We start from the raw sequence: 18,087 nt of genomic DNA on the forward strand, positions 1-18,087 counted from the left end.
AATGGATCTTTGTTGTTTGGTGATGTAAAACTTTTTAAATTCTGTGCTTCCACAGGCACCTTGCAAGTGTGTGGGTTTCTGAGGCAAACCGTACGTGTGATTTTACAAATTCGTGCTTGCCAACTGAGCTGCTCTCAAGTCTACCCACTTTTAAACAGTTTAAGTGCTCCGGGATTCTGTTCGCAGGAGGATTTCTCCCCTTAAGTCCCTGATTGTACCTTTTGCTAAAAGTTTCTGTGATGAACCTGATCTGCTATTTAGTTCCATGACAGGCAGGTGCATAGAAATTAATAAATTTTTGGTAATTTTGATCATTAATAACTAGTAATTATGAAATTCGGTTAATCAGAAAATCTTGGATACATTAGATCAATAAGGAAGAAATGTCACTGACATGGACACGTTGAAGGTAGGCCACATAGACATGAAAGTTGTGTGGAAGAAAAAAGTGAGGTTAAGTTGCTCATTTAGTTTGGTTAAGAAGAAAAAAGAGTGTTAAGTTATTAAAGCAACTTCCTGTTTTACATTTTTATTGGTCTTTTGTTGATTCATATTTTCCCTTAAAGGAATGAAACTTTTTTCGTCAGACTTTTTCTTACCTCCAAACCCTTTGGACATTTTTATACTTCCATTTGGGTCTCTGCTGCTCCCAAAAACAGCTAAGCATCCAGCCGTTTTTTTTTTTTTTTTTTTTTATTAGTTCAGTTTTTTGTTTTTTTTTTTTTTCTTATTAGTTTTAGCAATAAGTTCCCAAAAACCTCCCAGTTTGGTAAGTAGCATTTGAAGAGCACTGCCATGTTACCTAGCAACCCCAGCAAAGCCCAGCCTGTTACCTAGCAACCCAACCTGAACTTCCAGAACATTTGGTCTGCAGGTTTTACCGCTGTATGCGGTGTACAATGGCTTCTGGAAAAGACAAGTGTTTTGATGTTGACTTGCTATCCAGAAACCACCTGCTGGATTCTTGTTGGTTGTGCAGGAAGCACCACTTCTGCTTTTCATGGATGCATAGTTGTATAATTGTGCATGTTTTGGAGCCATTTTTATGTGAGTGTAAACGTTGAGTTGGTGGGTGTGGTAAGCAGCAGCTTATTGGTAATAAGACTCTCTAAAACAGCTCATTCTGACTGGAACTTAAAATATGCATAATAATATCTAAGAATGATTTTGTGCAAAAAATGTAAAGAACATGTTTTGAACAGGTTAGAAGACTGATTCTAACCTGTTCAATTCAGGATAATAGGTCACCTTTAAAAATATTTTTTATTATTTTATTTGGTTTTCTAAAAAAAAATGAATTTTTAATTTTTTCGGTTTTAAGCAATAGTCAGAGAAAGTGATGACAAAAAATGACTAATAAAAACAGTTTAAACAAATCCCTCTCTGAATTTAAATTATCACCTTTTCATGTTTTATTTGCAGCAGAGAGTTTCTCAAAACTCACCCAGATCCTCTCTGACCCATATTCTGGCAGAGGAAAGTTTCTGACCTTCTCCTTGTTTTTCCCTCCTTATGAGAGCCGGTCTGTCGCCGTGATTATTCCGCTGCCTCCCAGCGCCTCTCGGTCAGACCAGGCGCAACTCCAAGCCCCGTCATAAACGCACACAATGGGCGTACACACCCTTCACAGCCATTGTACGACGCTTTCCCAGGGCTTTCCACTGACTCCTCACCTGTCGCCCCAGGTCTCTGTCTTTCATACGCAGTTTGTTTGTTTGCTGCATTGACGGGTGGAGAGCAGGGTGGCTGGTGGAAGAAATTAGCACAAGTCATATCAGATTAATTAATCCCCAACTCAAACTATTAGCTGAGGAGTCCTGTTGAATTAAAAATCAAATTAGCCAAGGCGCCTGCCGGTAAAGCTGTGGCTGCGCGCCTGCCAAGCCACAATGACACACACCCACAGGACGCAGCTGCTCACGGGCTTCGCTCTCCGATTGATGTATGGATGGAGAACGAGAGGAAGAAACTCTTGCTCAAGAAGAACTGGAGGATGTCGGGGATGGGGAAGATTTGTTTTTTGACTTTGCCGCCCAATTTCGTCGGCTTGTCTTCAGGCACGAAGCTGGCCGTCCTCCAGTGGGCCCTTCTCCCGGGCCTCACTCAGCAGTTTCGGAAATGTTTCTGCAGTCACACCTTTCAGCAGTGCTTCACCGTCAGCATGTATATAATAAACGTTCTGCTTGATCTCTTGCCTAATTCTAGTTTTATGAAAGCTTAAAGCACATTTAAAATTTCAGTTGAGGATTTGCTGGGGTTTCTTTCTTTTTTTTTTTTTTACAATAAACACATTATGTGCTGGTTTAAATCACTTATAGTCAAACTTAGGATGAATATAAACATGTTTCACTTTTATGCATATTTGCATCTGTTTCTTCAAAACGGCTTTAAAATTCAGATTTTGGGTTTGTATATGCATGTGAAATGTTTTCCTATATATTCATCATTTTTCATCACGAGAACCATCTGGAGTCATTGTTGCCAAAAAAAATTTTTTTTATCTTTGTGTGTTTTATTCAGATGAAACTGTTACTGTTAATGGTTACATAAATGATGCAGAAAATTGTCAACTATGTGTGTATATATATATATATATATATATCTGCACTGTAAAAACACAAATTCTTACCTAGTTCCTAGTGCAACTATCTGAACACACTTAAATTAAGACAAAACTAACTTACAATGAATTTTTCAGCAAGATATATGAGCTTGTTTAAAATCAATAATTCCTTAATATTTATTTAAAAAGTACTAGTTCTACTGTCACATTATTTCACCTCTTTTACATGTTGTAAGTGAAATGATTTGTCAGTGGAATTCATATTTTTAAATCAATATTAAGGAATTATTGACTTAAAACAAACTCCCAAATCTTGCTTTAAAGTTACTTGAAAGTTATTTATTTTTTTATTTCAAGTGTACTAAGATATTTGGACTAGAAACTAAACAAAAATACATGGTGAGATTTTGTGGTTTTGCAGTATGAAAACAACCTTCTCCAGGCATTCCTTTCAAAAAATGTGGTTTAAATCTAAAAGGTGTGCTTTGGCACAGATGCAGTTTTTGATATGGACCATATGGGCAGTTGCCCATGGCAACATTAGTAACTGAAGCACACAAAAATCAGACAAAGAAATTGATCTTGAACAAGTTTTCTGTCCCCTTTATGCATATCATCTTTGCTGTTTTATGTAGGACTGCACTGCATTTTATTACATGATTTCCTGTATTTTATTTGGTTGGAGGTTTGCAGAAGGAAGTCTTCAACTTGTGGCTCCAGAGTTGCAAGTGGTTCTTTGGAGTTTCCAAAATAGCTCTTAATAATATGGCTAACAAAATGCCGAACCAATAAAATGATTAAAAAAATTAATATAAGAAATGCAGATTTTAGTAGTTTGCTTTTGCAAACCCATAAATGCTGCATGATATTTCCACAACAGAATGGCCCAAGTATGAGTAATACTTTTGTTTGTCTAGTCATTACATTGAAAACTAAGTGCTTTCTTTGTTTAAAATATTTTCTATAAATATCAAAAGACAATGTATCACTATTCTTTTTGTAAACAATTTTGTCTTGGTTTTAAAACAAAATAAATAAAATGGTGGTTCTTCTAAAATGACCATATTTCCAAAATGACCGTTTGCACGTGACGTCACTCTCTTCGAAACTCAGCTCGCTGCGCCATGATGGACGCCAAAACAACCTGCGCATCTGGTAGCCTGCTATCGCTTTTATTTAGTTGATTTCGCAGTCAAAATGGTCACAGGGTGCTGCGCAGTCAGCTGTACAAACAGACAAGGACGCAAACCAAACTTGTCATTTTATTTTATAACTTTTAATGAGGAAAGTTACGGCGGTGATGGATATCAGCCGTCAATCATAATGACTGGCAGCCCGCAGTGTAACTGCGGATTTGCAGCGAACACTTTTTAAAAGGTAAGAAGATTAACGTTCATTTATGTTATGAGTAAATATGATTAGAAAGATATTAATTATTGCATTAAGGAGAAGATACGCGTCTAACCCTTGGTAACCATGGAGACAGTGCCGCACCGTCATGTAGCCTAGCATGTATAGAAAAAACTGGTTAGCATCTCGTCTTTTGTATGTTTTTAATGTTGCTCCGGTTTAAGGGAAAACGCTGTTTGTGACACAGTGATTTAAATCACGTGGTGCGAATTCAGGTAAAGTCAGTAATTTGATCAACACGTCAGGAGGGAGGAGGTATGGGTCGGTTTCTAAGCTAGCTGTTTCCAACTTTTATAAATCCCGCCGTCTGTGAGCCCCAACCAGGCGAGTTACGTTCACGGACAAATTAGCTCAATGCTAACAAGTAGAAGCCATGAATAAACTGGCAAAAACAACTTGGGAAAACAATTTCAGTTGCTCTGTTCAAGACCTCTCCCTCACTTCCGACGTCCATCATGGCGCTTTGAATGATTAAGTGACGTAGGTGTAGGGTCAATTGCAAATATGCATTGAAAAGTTTCAAGTTGTCCCTTTGCAAAGTTTAAGTAACTTTTGCGGGTCTAAACTAGTTTTACTTAGCAGGACTTGGGACAAAAACCGCTCTTTGGTTTGTAAAGTTTGCAGACCTCTGGTTTATTGCCATTTTTATCTTCTTTTGTATCAATTTTTTGACTTATGAAGATCAAAACACATCTTCCTTCCCCGAACGGCTTGTTTTGTTGTCTTTTTTATTTTTGAAGATTTGTTAACAGTAACAGGAAACTCGTCACTTTTAAACTCTGGGGTAATACCAACTCGAATGTCCCTCAGTTTAATAGAAATTCTCCAAAGTGCCAAGGCACTTGAATTTAAAGCACCATCCATTAAACATTACTAGTTCCTTTAATCCATTCATGTGGCAAACATCCATTCATTTTCCCACATAGTTTCTCGCTCCACTTCTCCCGGACCACTGGCATCTTTTGCCACCCATATTAACACACAGCTTCCTCCTGGCAGCGCGTTGCCAGACCCCTGCCATCAACGCAAAGTTTCCAACCCGTCTCCATGGTAGCGTGATTGGCAATTCCTGAGATGGATCCCCTTTTTTGGCCAATGGCGGCTCAGAGTGGGGTTGTCATGCGCTGCGAGCCCCCGCAGTCGTCCGGCTGACCAGCTGCAGACGGCGCTGGAAGGAAGAAGTGAATGCGACGCAATGTGAGGCGCGCAGCAACACACATTGCATGGGATCATTCAGCAAGCACAAAGCGTATGGGGGTCCCTGCTTAGGCTGTCAGTACTGTTGTGATGTATCATTTATGTCCCCATTGTGTGGCCTTCTCTTGAAACATGCTGACGGAGCCATTATTTTCGCCTTGACAGATTCCCATATATTCACTGGGTTTTAATACCACATGTTAATGCTCCAGTTAGTTTATGACAGGTATTAAGAATTGCTGCATGGAATATGACCCTACATTGGGCTTCTTGCGTTCCAAATTATTTAGGGTGTTGTACTTTTTAGGTCTGAACTGGAAAATTATAGATTGGATCTGGTTATTCGGCTGTTATCTGCCAGTGTGAGACAACATGCACTGCATCCTGTAGGAAAGGATTCTCTACCATTTTACAATGCAAAAATACAAAATCTTACCAAAATTACTTGGTAAGATTTTGTGTTTTTCTGTGTATTTTCATGAACTTCATCTTTTTAAAATAATCTACACTTTTCTCTGTTGAATCCAACATAACTGGCCAGACTACACTGCATTGTGGGCCTTCGCTCCAAGCAATCTGCCTTGGTAGCGTCGTTCTGATTGTTCTCCTTTCTGTGTTTGTGTCAGCTTATCAGGCCGTGTGTTTACAGTATTATCAGTGTTATTCTGCAGAAATGATGCAATTTCATTAAGCTTGTATAATCTTGTCAATTAATTCTGTAAAGTAAAGCCAGATAAATTCACTAATTTACTTTTAGCTTAAAGGAACAAACAACCTGACTCTTCTTGTCTCTCGGAGCATAAATTGATTTTATCATGTGCTTTCCTGTCACACAGAGCTCTGGCAATAAAGATATATTTTACAATGATCTTGAAAGCATTTTTAAAACCATTTAGCAGGCATTGATATAGTCCAGCCAAACACAGATGGTTCTCTCAGACTGGTGGCTTCCCATTGCCCCTCAAGCCAGACAAAGTTAAAGGACATTTTATGGATTCAGAGGAAAATAAAGCAGCTATTTGATGCTCACCAGATGTCAAATGGTGTGCATGAATTTGGTAACTGTGCTCATAAGTTTAAATAAGTTGCCCTTTGGATCCTCACACCATAAAGCAGAAATGTTCGCTGTATTGCCAGTTAGAGCGTGCTGGTCCTACAGTGATCAGCTGCTGCCAGGTTGAGCCACCAAGTGCCCATCTGCTGCACCGACGAGATTTCTCGCTCCATGTATTTGACTTGCTTTAGAGCTTTTCTCCACAAAGTCCATCAGACTGCAAATAAAATGTTGATATATATATATATATTTTTTTTTAAAAAGCACACATTTAAGGCTTCATTTTCTCTTTCGCAGCAAAAACACAAAAATGTACCAAGTATTTTTAGCTTTGTTTCCAGTGCATATATTTTAGTATACTTGAAATAAGAAAAACAATTTTGCAATTAACCTTTCAACAAGAAAAGGAGCTTACTTTAAATTAATATTGATTAACAACTACTTTTCCCACTGAGTTTTTTTTCACTTGTATTAGACATTTGACCTATAAGTGAAATAATATGCCAGTTGAACTGGCACTTTTTCATCAATATTAACAATTTATTTACTTAAAAACAAGCTCCTATATCTTCCTAAAAAGTTAGTTTTGTCTTATTTAATTTGTACCGAGATATTTGCACCAGAAACTACAGTAAAAATACTTGGTAAGATTGTGTGTTTTTACAGTGTTGTTGTTTTTTCTAAGACTACACAACTAATAAAAATGACCTGTTTCTGCTTGAGCTGTTTTAGACATCAGTTCTTAATGTTTTTAGTTATGTATAAAAATAACTGACCAAAAAAAAACTAGTTTTTATGGATAAATAGCCAGACTGAATATACATGAACAAATGGCAGTCAATTTCCTCCTCCACTTTTATGGGAACTTAAAAAACATTCATGTAATTAGCTTCAAAGATTCATGTCAGGATGATACTCCTACATCCACTGTTGGTCATTTAATATGCTAACACACCCATTTCCTGTGTTTTCGACTCAGTTTGTTTGGGAGCATGTTTGCATGTGGATGTGTGTGTGTGTGGTGTGTGTGTGTGTGTGCGCGTGTGTGTGTGTAGGGGGGGGTTCATATTAATAAAACAAGCTCGGCCGAGTTATATTGTGGGAGTTAGCAGGTCATCTTCCCCTTTCATTAATCACTGCTGACAGCTCATAAGTGCCCAATCTGCATGTGAAGGATTTGCATGTGTTTACATGTGTGAGCGTGTTTGTATTTGCATTTGCGTATTTGACTGACGCTAGATGCTCTATAGCACTTTACAGCCTTTACTGTGGATAATTCATTAGGGGGCGTTTGGACACACGATTCAAGCTACAAATGTCTAATCTGATTAAGTAAAAGCAGACTATCCCCTCTCCCTCAGAGTAGGATGTAACCCAAGTGTCTTTTTTCAATGTTCTGGTATCCAGGATACTGATTAGTTCTTGCTTTCTGAAAATGTTCATTTTCAGGAACAAAAAAATATGCTTTTTAATAACAGCAGAGACAACTTCAAAGTCCACACTACCCAGAAATTTTTGAAAAATAGACTTCTACTAGGTCTGGACAATAAATCAATAATATATATATTGTGATAGACATGTCCTCAATATCAATACATAATACGTGTTATAGAATATCCAATGATTTTACTGAACTCTGATCCAGAACCGCACAGCATTCTGGGGGATGTAGGCAGAATAAAGGCTTTAGCTGCTCAACCTCTCACTCCTAGCTGAAAAGTTGGTGAAATCAACTAACTCACTCACTCTTTGGTTACCTAGCAACTCACTCACTCTTTGGTTGCCTAGCAACTCACTCACTCTTTGGTTACCTAGCAACAACCTGCTGAGTAACTGGCACAGCAACTGGTTAACCTGAAGAAGTTGCAACTTTTTCGATGAGAATGAAAAGTCAGAGGAAGATGTTTAACTTACATATTATTGGGTTCACAGAACAATTTGCAAAAGTTGCTGCTTATCAAATGAAGAACTACTTTAGCCTTTGTGTGAAAGTGGAAGAACTGGATTTTGTATCTGATTTCTTCCCACTGCACTTGCAGGAGTTCATATGGAAAACACTGCGGCAAATTAGATGTTGTGCAGAGCATGTTGTTCGGAACAACATGCTCTGCACAGAAAACACATTCAGATGTTTAAAGCATTTTGTTTTCTTTAAACTCGAAAACAAACTTTTCCTGAGTCTTAAGATGTTTGTGGGCTGCGAACAATGGCTGTAAAATCTGCTTAATAAGGTCAAGGATTCTTCAGTTCTTTGCCCTTCGACTGTGTTTGTGTATCAACAAAATCAATCAAATTCATGTAATTTTAATGTTTGCTTGTCATCTGGAACTGCTTTCAAAGAAAAAATGCATCTAGTTTCTTTTTGATTAAATCACTGATAGATTTTGACCAGATTGACACAACATTGACGAAAGATAAATCAAGAGGAAGGAAGAAAAAAAAGCATCTTGGCTGCTGAGAATGTTAAATCCCAAGGAAACTTAAACAAGGAGAGAGAAATGTGTTCAGCTGATGCAACCCAGGTGCTGATATGCATGGAGAGAGCTTTGCAACAGATTTTATTTCACAGTTGCAAAACAGCTTATGCATTTCTCTGCTTATTCTCTGGACAGAACCAGGAATGTTGGAGGTTTTTCTCCGGTCCAAGTTCACTAAACCTTGTTGCTCCTCTGGACAGTTGGGATTTGGATCACGCTGAATAATGGGGATTTCTTCCTGCTCTTCTTCTAACTCTCCGCTCTCAGACATGAAAGGAGAGAGGGACTGTTATTTGCATTTTTTACGCCTTGGTATATTTTTCATGTGGGAATAGAAATTCGATGAGCAGAGTCAAGTCCCAGTGCTGCTGTGTCCTGAAGTGCATCAGGCTGCCTTTTCATCTTCACCTCTGCCTAACCGCTCCCTGCTTCCCCGAAACCAGACCTTTAGCTTACTTCTCTGACGAACTTCTAAAATGTGCATTTTGCTCTCTGTTTTATGTTTTTCCTTTTTGCATTTTCATAATTTTTTCAAAAGTATAATTTCCATCTCTTTTCTTTGACTCAACAGCTACATTTTTAATCACTCAATGTACTGCAAAAACAAAATCTTACCAAGTAATTTTGGTCTAGTTTCTAGTGCAACTATCTTAGTTGATTTGAAATAAGACAAAACTAACTGACAAGTTACCTTTAAGCAAAATATAGGAGCTTGTTTTAAGGCAATAATCCTTTATAGTGATGAAATGGTACTTGTTCCTCTGACATATTTTAGTTATAAGATTTTTCTCATGCTAAAAGTACTAGGTAGCAGTACTTTTTCAGCAATATTAAGGAATTAATGACTAAGCTGTTGTGTAAAAATGTCAAAGTTTACCTTGAAATAAGAAAACTAAGACATTTGCACAAAAATATTTAGTAAACTTTTATGTTTTTGCAGTGTATTTACATTTTCTGATCTGTATTGCAACAGTTGGCCATTTGAAAATGACAAATCATCAGCTGTGTTTCCATTACAAATGTGTGCAAAACTCTGTTGATAAGCCATTAATGTAAAACAAAACAAGACAAAAAAAAACCACAATCAAATGCGAATAAGTTTGTTCCTGTGATACGTCATTAAAAATCATGCCGTGCCATAATTCTCTTCCACTTCCTGTTGTTTGCTTTTCCAGCAGTCGTAATATCCGGTTGTTGATCACGTGACTCGTGTTGTCCAAAATAATTGTTTCCATTGCAATTTTGTGAAATACACCAATCTTGATTAAACTAAAAAAAACTTTTAGCAAAATCATGTCATCAAAAACGTGATTTTTAGAGAAACTGGCATGTTTCTGGCAAGGAAATTTATTTGTCCAATTCCAATTTGTGCAGTCATATGGTCAATGAAAATGCAGCTATTCCTGAAAAATTACATGCAAGTCAGTTTTATTTCAATTGTACCAAGACATAAGCAGTAGAAACTAGCCAAAAATACCTGCTAAGATTTGGTGTTTTTGCAATTCAGTACATTCCAATGTTGTAAGACACCTTAAATTTAAAACTTCTCTTTTCGGGATGTTTCAGTCAGATAATGCAACTTCCTCACATAGGTCACATGGCAGGTTTTGACTTGCATTTCCTTATAATTCATTGATTAAGTCTTGGATTGTCTGTGTGGCATATGTGGAAAATCCAGCTTCCAAGGCTGACTTCACTCTAATATAAAGTTCCTTTAACCCTTGTTTGAATGTTTATGTGTTGGGTTATGCCTACGATAAATTGCAACCATTAAGCCGAGAGGTTGAAGGCAAGGTGAATGGAGAACAGCCGCACTATTACTGGGTGATTACATCTCATTCTGTCATTACACTCCAGCACCTCGTTAGCATGGTTAAGGGCAGCTTTTGCTCTCTGCCTCATAAATCTGACACATTAGGACCACACACTGCATGTACACATGTCCTGTGAAAAGGTTGTAAATGTTATTGCGTCAGTATATTTGTCATCTTGACTTGCAGTTGAAAATTAATTCCTTTTTCTTTTTCATGTTATAAAAAAACCCCCAAAACATAAAAACTCAATAGAAATCCTAATTAATAAATGGTGCGCGATGTACAAACATGTTTGTTTCGCCAACAGCAATGATAACGAGGTCTGTTTGTGTCAGGCACACAAACACAAGAGCAGAAATTTAAAGCAATGAAATTACCAAGCACATTCACACACTAACACACTGCTAACATTAGGAGTGTGTTTATAAATGCTCAACCGAGAGGTCAGTCTTATTCCTGCCAAAAGTGGGTGTAAATATTTCTGTTTCGGAAAATTAGTTTTCAGACACACACTCACACCCTCAGTGCATATTGATCTGCACATTGATTCTAAGGATATTAAAACTCAGTGTTATTAATCACAGCTGATTACATTTTCAGTGAAGTGAGATTTTATTAAGACGACGAAAAGGTTCTGCAGCTTTCAGCGTACAAGAGCCTTGCAAAATTATTGACACCCTTTGCACTTGTTATCATGTTAAACCCGTTAAATTTGATTTGGTCTTACAGGGTTTTATGAGAATAAAGCAAAGTAGTAAATAATTGTGCTACACTACAGAGTAACATCTTTAGCTGCACATCAAAAACACAAAATCTTACCAAGAACTTTGTCTAGTTTCTAGTGGAAATATCTTAGTACACGTGAAATAAGAAAAAACTAAAAACTGTGTAAAGTCAATAATTGACTTATATTGTTTTAAGTCAATAATTCCTTAATATTGATGAAGAAGTACAAGTCTTGTCTTGTTATAAGATAATATCACAAATCAAATGTCTTGTTCCAACATCCAACCTGACTGAACTTGAACTTTGCTGCAAAAAAGAGCAATTTAAAATCTCCAGATGTGCAAAGCTGTTAACATTCACAATAAGACGTGCGGCTATAATTTCAATGATATCCTGCAGAGCAGCATTGCTTCACAGCAACATGTCACATTTTTCAGGATTTTATTTAAAGAAATGTTTTTTAGAAATGTGTTTTTCTGTATACTTGGCTCTGCTTTGTTTGTGTATCACATGAGATCCTAATAACCTGGACTGATGTTTGTAGTTGTAGTATGATGAAAAGTTTCAAGACTTATGGATGTTTTTTCAAAGTACTGTTTCTTCCTGCATCAGAAACCCTGAACTGGATAAACTTATTCTGTTTGCACAGGACCGAAGTTCACCGACTATTTGAATAAAAAAAAAGCTTTTCAGTTTGAGAAATGGTTGTTTTTGCTGCTGCACAGCTTAGGTGTCTCGTTTAGGGACAGTAAATTATTCAGCCGTTCAGGATGTCTGAAGATTGATTGACGCGTTTGGTGGTGTCCTGGCCTTGCCGTTTTCCATATAAAGGAAAGATTGTGTGACATGATGTCTTTCCAGCTATGCAATAATAGCCAAACCAGGACGCACATTAATAAGAGCGGTGTTACAGAGCAAAGTGTAAAGACGCATTTTGAGGAAAAAAAGAGGGGAGAGATGGAGCAAAAAGAAGACGGTGAATGTAAAAAAATAAAGATGAAAAAACAAACTTGAGGTAAAAAAAAATAACTGAATATCATCACTGATGGGTGGAAGAGCAAAATAAGTACAAAGAAACTGGGTTTATTGGGTATTTAAAACTAACCAAATATTATCGAAGCGTTTAAATTTCATACATGGGGTTTGTTTAGTCGGTTAACTTCGTCTCCTATGAATCTTCTTGTTGCTCTTTCCGTTAATCTTTTCTTCTTCTTCTTCTCTGTTGTGTTCCAGGTGTGATACCAGATCGCCAGTTTGCTGGAACCCAGTTCGTCTGCAGTGTTGTGGCCTCTCATGTCAGCCATCAGCCCTCCACCAGCTTCAGTTTCGTCTGGATCGCCCCGCCGCCAGGCACCGGCTGCGTCAATTTCCTGTAAGTCTGCTGTCAGGTTCACACAAAGAAAAGAATAAAACCGAGAGAAAGCGGTGCAGATGGGTGGATTTGCTGGCACCTTTACAGCTGCTGCTCCAGACATGGACGTTACAAACTTATTTGTTAATGACTTTAAGCTCCATGCTAAACCAGAAAAGCTGAGAGCGGCTTAAATTGTGCTTTTCCTCCTGAGGTCCCCCTGCATCTTAGTGTTTACATCCGGAAATTTTGTGCAAGCCCACGATGCTGGAGGGAAAATAATGTAGAAAAACCCTTAAAGAACAACTCAAAACCACTTTTTTCTCGTTCTCTGCGTCGGCTGAGCTATGTGAACGCAATCCTTGTCACAGGTTCACGACAGGATTTAGATGTTGGTCAGGCTTAATGTGCTTTGATCCAAATATTTCTGTTAATTTTGAATCTATGTGCAGCTTTAGTGTCAACCTTCAACCAAGTCTCAACACTGTAAAACAAATGGGCCACATGTAGTTGTGTCTACTATCTTTTACTCTTTAAGTCAAATAAATTTATCCAGTTTCAGATTTTGAACCTAAATGTGAGTTTGTGAAAGATAAACTTACAGCAGTAAGTTGTGTTACTTCTTATTAATTTAGTCAAACCTCCAAGAGTTGAAAAAACTGAGTTTAGTTTAGCATTTAAAAAACTGAAAGAAGAGAAAGACAGCAGTGGGAACTATTTCCCAGAATGCATAGCGGCATGTTTCTGTCTCCTGAGGTGGAAGTGCGTTACGTTGATCTGACTCTGGTGTTTTATTAAGGCAAATGTTCATTTTAATGCAATTCTCAGTCAGCAAAGCTTGAGGATAATGTCCTGATCTCACTAAATGTTTCTGAGCTGAATTCATTGGGATGTTTAATAAAATTCATCATCATATCAGAAATTTTGTTCCTGCAGTTTGAAACAAGAATTTAAATTAATCTAAAGTAAAATCAGTATTTATTTTAACTTGATATTGTGAGTAAATAATAGAGAAATGTGGCTCTTTAACCAGATGAAGGTAGATTTTTTTTTCTTGCATATTGTAAAATAATTATTTGGTTTAAGTTGCAGCATTAAGTTAAAACTCACAATTCAAGATTAAAGAAGTTACAAAACAAAGTTTAGACAACTTGTCTCTTGTTGTTAAATCAACTTCATGAACTTTAATTTCAGTTTAAACCAAAACAATTTTATTGTTGCCTTAAATTGCATTTTCAAGGCAGCAGGTGGACTTTCTAAGTTAAACCACCTGTAAATGTTTTACAGTGTACTTTTATTGTGTCGAAACTAGCACTTATTCAATTCTGTAATTTTCCCTTAAGTTACAGAATTGTGGAGTGCAAAACTAACCATGTATTCAGAGGAATGTTCATCTTTATACGACACGTTTGGGTTAAGCGTCCGGGCTCTGACCTCATTACTCTGAGGCTCAACATGTCATGGATTGATGAGAACTGCCACCCAACTTGAAAGTCTTTCTCTTTTCTTTTTTTTTGGACGCGTTACTGAATCTCTTTACAACACTCAAAAACTGCTTGGCTAAATTCCTGGAATGTTTCAGCTAATTTTCAGACTGAGAATTTTATAGAGCGACTGACGGAGAACAATTCAACACGACAGCTCTGCTAAATTAAAGCTGCCAGTTAGACGATATCCACCATAATAAATGGATTTACTGGCTTTTTCCAGCTGCCAACTCACTTTTACTGTCAAGCTTGTGTGTTGGCTTGCGCGGGTTTGTTTTTGTCTGAGGACTTGTGTGTGCATGCATGTGAAACTGCAGAGGTGCTGATGACAGCTGGACAACTGTATGGCAATCGGAGTCCCTGCAGTTGACCTTATCAAAGTCAGTCCTTTGCACTCCATCTGACTGGAAACGCTTCTCAAAAATACATGCAGACATGATTACTGGACTCTGTTGTCTTCATCTTGCTTTCCAGAGTGACTCTCTTGTGTCTCATGGGAGGAATTCATCATACATGTGGGTATTTAACCAAAACGTGGGCCACGTTTGGTGCTGCAGAAAATATTCCAAGACTGAGCCGTCAGTAGCTGCATTTCCATTGACCGTAAAATTGTGCAAATTGTAATTACGAAAATGGAAACATGGCAATTCCGGAAAAACTAAAAAATTTTCAATAAAAGATTTTTCCGCTAGTGGTTTTTCAGCCATATAGAAATTGGTTTATTTTGCAAAACTGCAATGGAAACACTTTTTCCGCATCAGACAAGTCATGAGATCAGCAACTGGATGTTAATACTGGCGGAAAAGACAAAGAAGACGACAGGAAGTGGTAGGAGGATGACGGCGCAGCATGTTTTTTAAATGACATATGTGAACAGACCGATTCACATTTGATTTTAATTGTGTTTCTTAATATTAGTTGAATATCGACAAAGTTTTGCGCATATCTGTAATGGAAACACAGTTCTCTCTACTCTGGTGAGAGAACTGTTTCTCTGTCAGTCATATGCCTGGTTTCCATTCAATTGCAACACAAGTTTTGAGTGAATTTTAAGAAATGTCCCAAAAAAGAAAATGCAAATTAGTCCTGTTGCCATTAGGTGTGGGAATTTTATTGTATTGTTTATCATTTATGGTGAAAAATGTCTTATCATGATAAGAGTTTTGATTTATTGTTTATTTTACATTGGCTGTTATACTCTTAACTGCACAGACTGAACAAATTAAAGTTGAATTTGTTAAGTTTGTGAAGCTATTGGTGTATTTAAGTGAGCGCTACTGGTGCAGAGTTATCAAATAGATTTGTAATTCAGTACATTTATGTTTGTGTTTTGAAAAATAACATGCATTTTAAGTCAATTTGGATCAGTATCAGCCGTTGCTAAACCTCAAATATCTGCACCGGTATCAAAAGTGAAAAAAGTGGATCGGTGCATCAGAACTTATTCAGCAATTGTATTTCAATTTCCTCTTTCAGAAAATCCAAGCGAATGTAACAAACTTTTTTTTAGGACGTTTTTTCAGATTTTGCCATTTCCATCAACCTTCTTTAATGCGATTCTTCAAAATGCACAGATGAAAACACAGTTATAGATAGTTTGTGCACGACATCTGATTTGGTAAAAGTGTTTGCAAAATCTCATTTCACTTCCCTGCACATAATACTAAAAAAGTAATAAGTTTCATCATGCCTTGATTGATACAAAGAGTGTTTTCTGCAAGCCGAGCCAAGAAGTGTTTAAATTGAAGATCCAGACATGCTCTGTCCTTCAGAAGGCTGGAACGGGTCCACCTCTGCATTAATATGGGCCCTGTGAGCAGTTTTATGGCCGATATTGTGGGATTGTCCCTGGTAACATATCACTTGCAGCTGAGTGATAGAGTGCAGTGATGTGGGCATCCAAAAGAATTAATTTTCTGGATGGCTGTAAATTGCCACCAAAAGAGAAGGCAAGGCCTTGGAGAACAGATGAGAAGAAGAAGAAGAGACGGAGGAAGGTGGAGAGCACACATTCATCCAAAAGTTATTGCTCTACGGAAACCTCACTGAAACAATGTTGGACTCTTTCTGGAAAGTGTTTTGTTTTACACTACTGTCACAGCTGAGGCAGACACTGAAACGAGCCAAAGCATGTTTCTGCAAACAATTTCTGTGGCAGGCATGGGATGTCGAATATCAGCTCTGTACTCACCGTCATTGAATGTGTATGTGGTGGCAGAATACCTTAAGTCAAAGGTTTTTTAATCTCGTCACCAGACTTGAGGTATTATGTCTGAAATTCTGGATGGGAAAGGAAAAACTATTAACCTGGAAGTTGGTTGTATCTGGTGGTGGGGGAGGCTGATGGATAGTGGCTATTTTTTCAAATGAATGCTGTATTTTTGGAGTAAACGTGAAGCATTTGTAACCAACACTCTTTAAAGTAAACTTTACCTGGTAATTTGTACTGCTTGAATAACCTAACTTTGTGGATTTTGATAAAAATGGCTGCCATTTTTCTTACACGGAGTTGCAGATCTGAATCTATTATGCAAAACTCATATTTAGCTCATTTTTGTACTTCCATTTAGGTTTCTACTGCTTCTAAAAACAACCTAAGCACTTAAAAACCCACCCAGCTGGTTCTTACCAATAAGTTTATGATTTTTGGTGTCTGGAAAAGGTTTAACAAACCATCCAAATGTAATGTCACAAATCAGCAGACACTGCGCTGTTAGCAACCCCAGGGAAGCCTAGCTCCGTTACCTAGCAACCCCAGTGCAGCCTAGTTCAGTTACCTAGCAACCTAAGCTGAGTTCCAGCACGTTTGGTTAGCTGGTTTTAAAGCTGTATGAGCTGTTTAATGTATTCTTGTTGGTTGTAAGGCTATATAATTGCACATCTGTTTGCAGCCGTTTTCACATGTGAGTGTAAACATTGAGTTTGGGGGCATGGCCAACTGTAGCTTATTTGGATTTAAAGTGACAAGAAGCCCTAAAATAACAATCATTCTGAAAGGAAAAGGCAGAAATAACAATCTGATAATGATTTTGTGCAGTAAATGTAATGAACAAGTCTTTTATAGCCCATACATCCATTCTAACGTGTTAAAAAAAAACATGATAGGTCACCTTTAACCAAAAAAGGCTTACTGAAATTGATGTTTTAACGAGTTTGTCAATTAATTTGCATAATAAAGTTCGCAAATGTTCTGTGAATCCACTAGATTGACTAGATCTGACAAAATATCAGACATCTTTCTGTTTGTCAGGTTCACAGTCCTGGCATGAGACCTGACCTATCTTTCCCAGGGCTCCTAATTTACCCAGTTATTAGTCTGCTCCATTGATTTGTTTGTATTCAAGTCAATCAGTTGACTCTGTTTTATCATAAAGCCACTACTTAATGACCTTTCATCCTTATTAAAGGTCCTCAAAGGCCTCTGGCCGCAGGGTGCATGAAGGTTTACTGGAAATGTTAAGCCAGGAAAGAAATAATTGGCTGAAGATAAGAAAATATTTGTCATGGATACAGACCATTGAGGAATAAATGTGGAAGATAAAGCAAAAATCTGAATATTATAATGTCCAATTTTAAAAAATATTTCAGATTTAAATTTATTGATTAATTTAGGATTTCTTTACCAATTATTTGTATCACTTGATTAAGGACTCTTGTTCAAACATAGGGTCAAGCATATTTGCAAATTTCTGAAATTCAAAGCATTTTCCAAGTCTAGAAAATTATAAAAAAAAATTTCAGGATTTATTTCTAGTCCTGTTTTTTAAGTGTTGTAATTAACTGTTGTCCATCCATCCATCCATTTTTTGCAGATTAGGTATTAAAAGCCTGAAATTAAACATTTATAGTCATAATTGCATGAATGTTTGAGTTTTACTTAATTGAGTGTAATAAAATAATAAACAAACTTAAAAACAAAAAATAATTTGAAGCCAAAAGCAAGCAAAAGAAAAACAACTTTAAAGTATATTTTTACGTTTAAAGGAGTGGGTATTTTTACACCTACCC

The 18,087-nt window shown here is 37.2% G+C and overlaps 1 protein-coding gene across 5 annotated transcripts in view; it reads left to right on the forward strand.

Annotated features, from left to right (window-relative positions):
* Positions 1–18,087, forward strand: part of reln (reelin) — a 154,080-nt gene that overhangs the window by 41,229 nt on the left and 94,764 nt on the right. For all 5 annotated transcript variants that reach the window (XM_016680552.1, XM_016680549.1, XM_016680550.1 and 2 more), the window contains exon 3: positions 12,475–12,613. In XM_016680552.1, coding sequence (XP_016536038.1) covers positions 12,475–12,613 — 139 coding nt within the window. The remainder of the gene's footprint in view (positions 1–12,474; positions 12,614–18,087) is intronic.

The sequence above is a fragment of the Poecilia formosa genome, unplaced genomic scaffold (genome assembly GCF_000485575.1).
Source record: "Poecilia formosa unplaced genomic scaffold, Poecilia_formosa-5.1.2 Scaffold246, whole genome shotgun sequence".
NCBI classification, from domain to species: Eukaryota; Metazoa; Chordata; class Actinopteri; order Cyprinodontiformes; family Poeciliidae; genus Poecilia; species Poecilia formosa.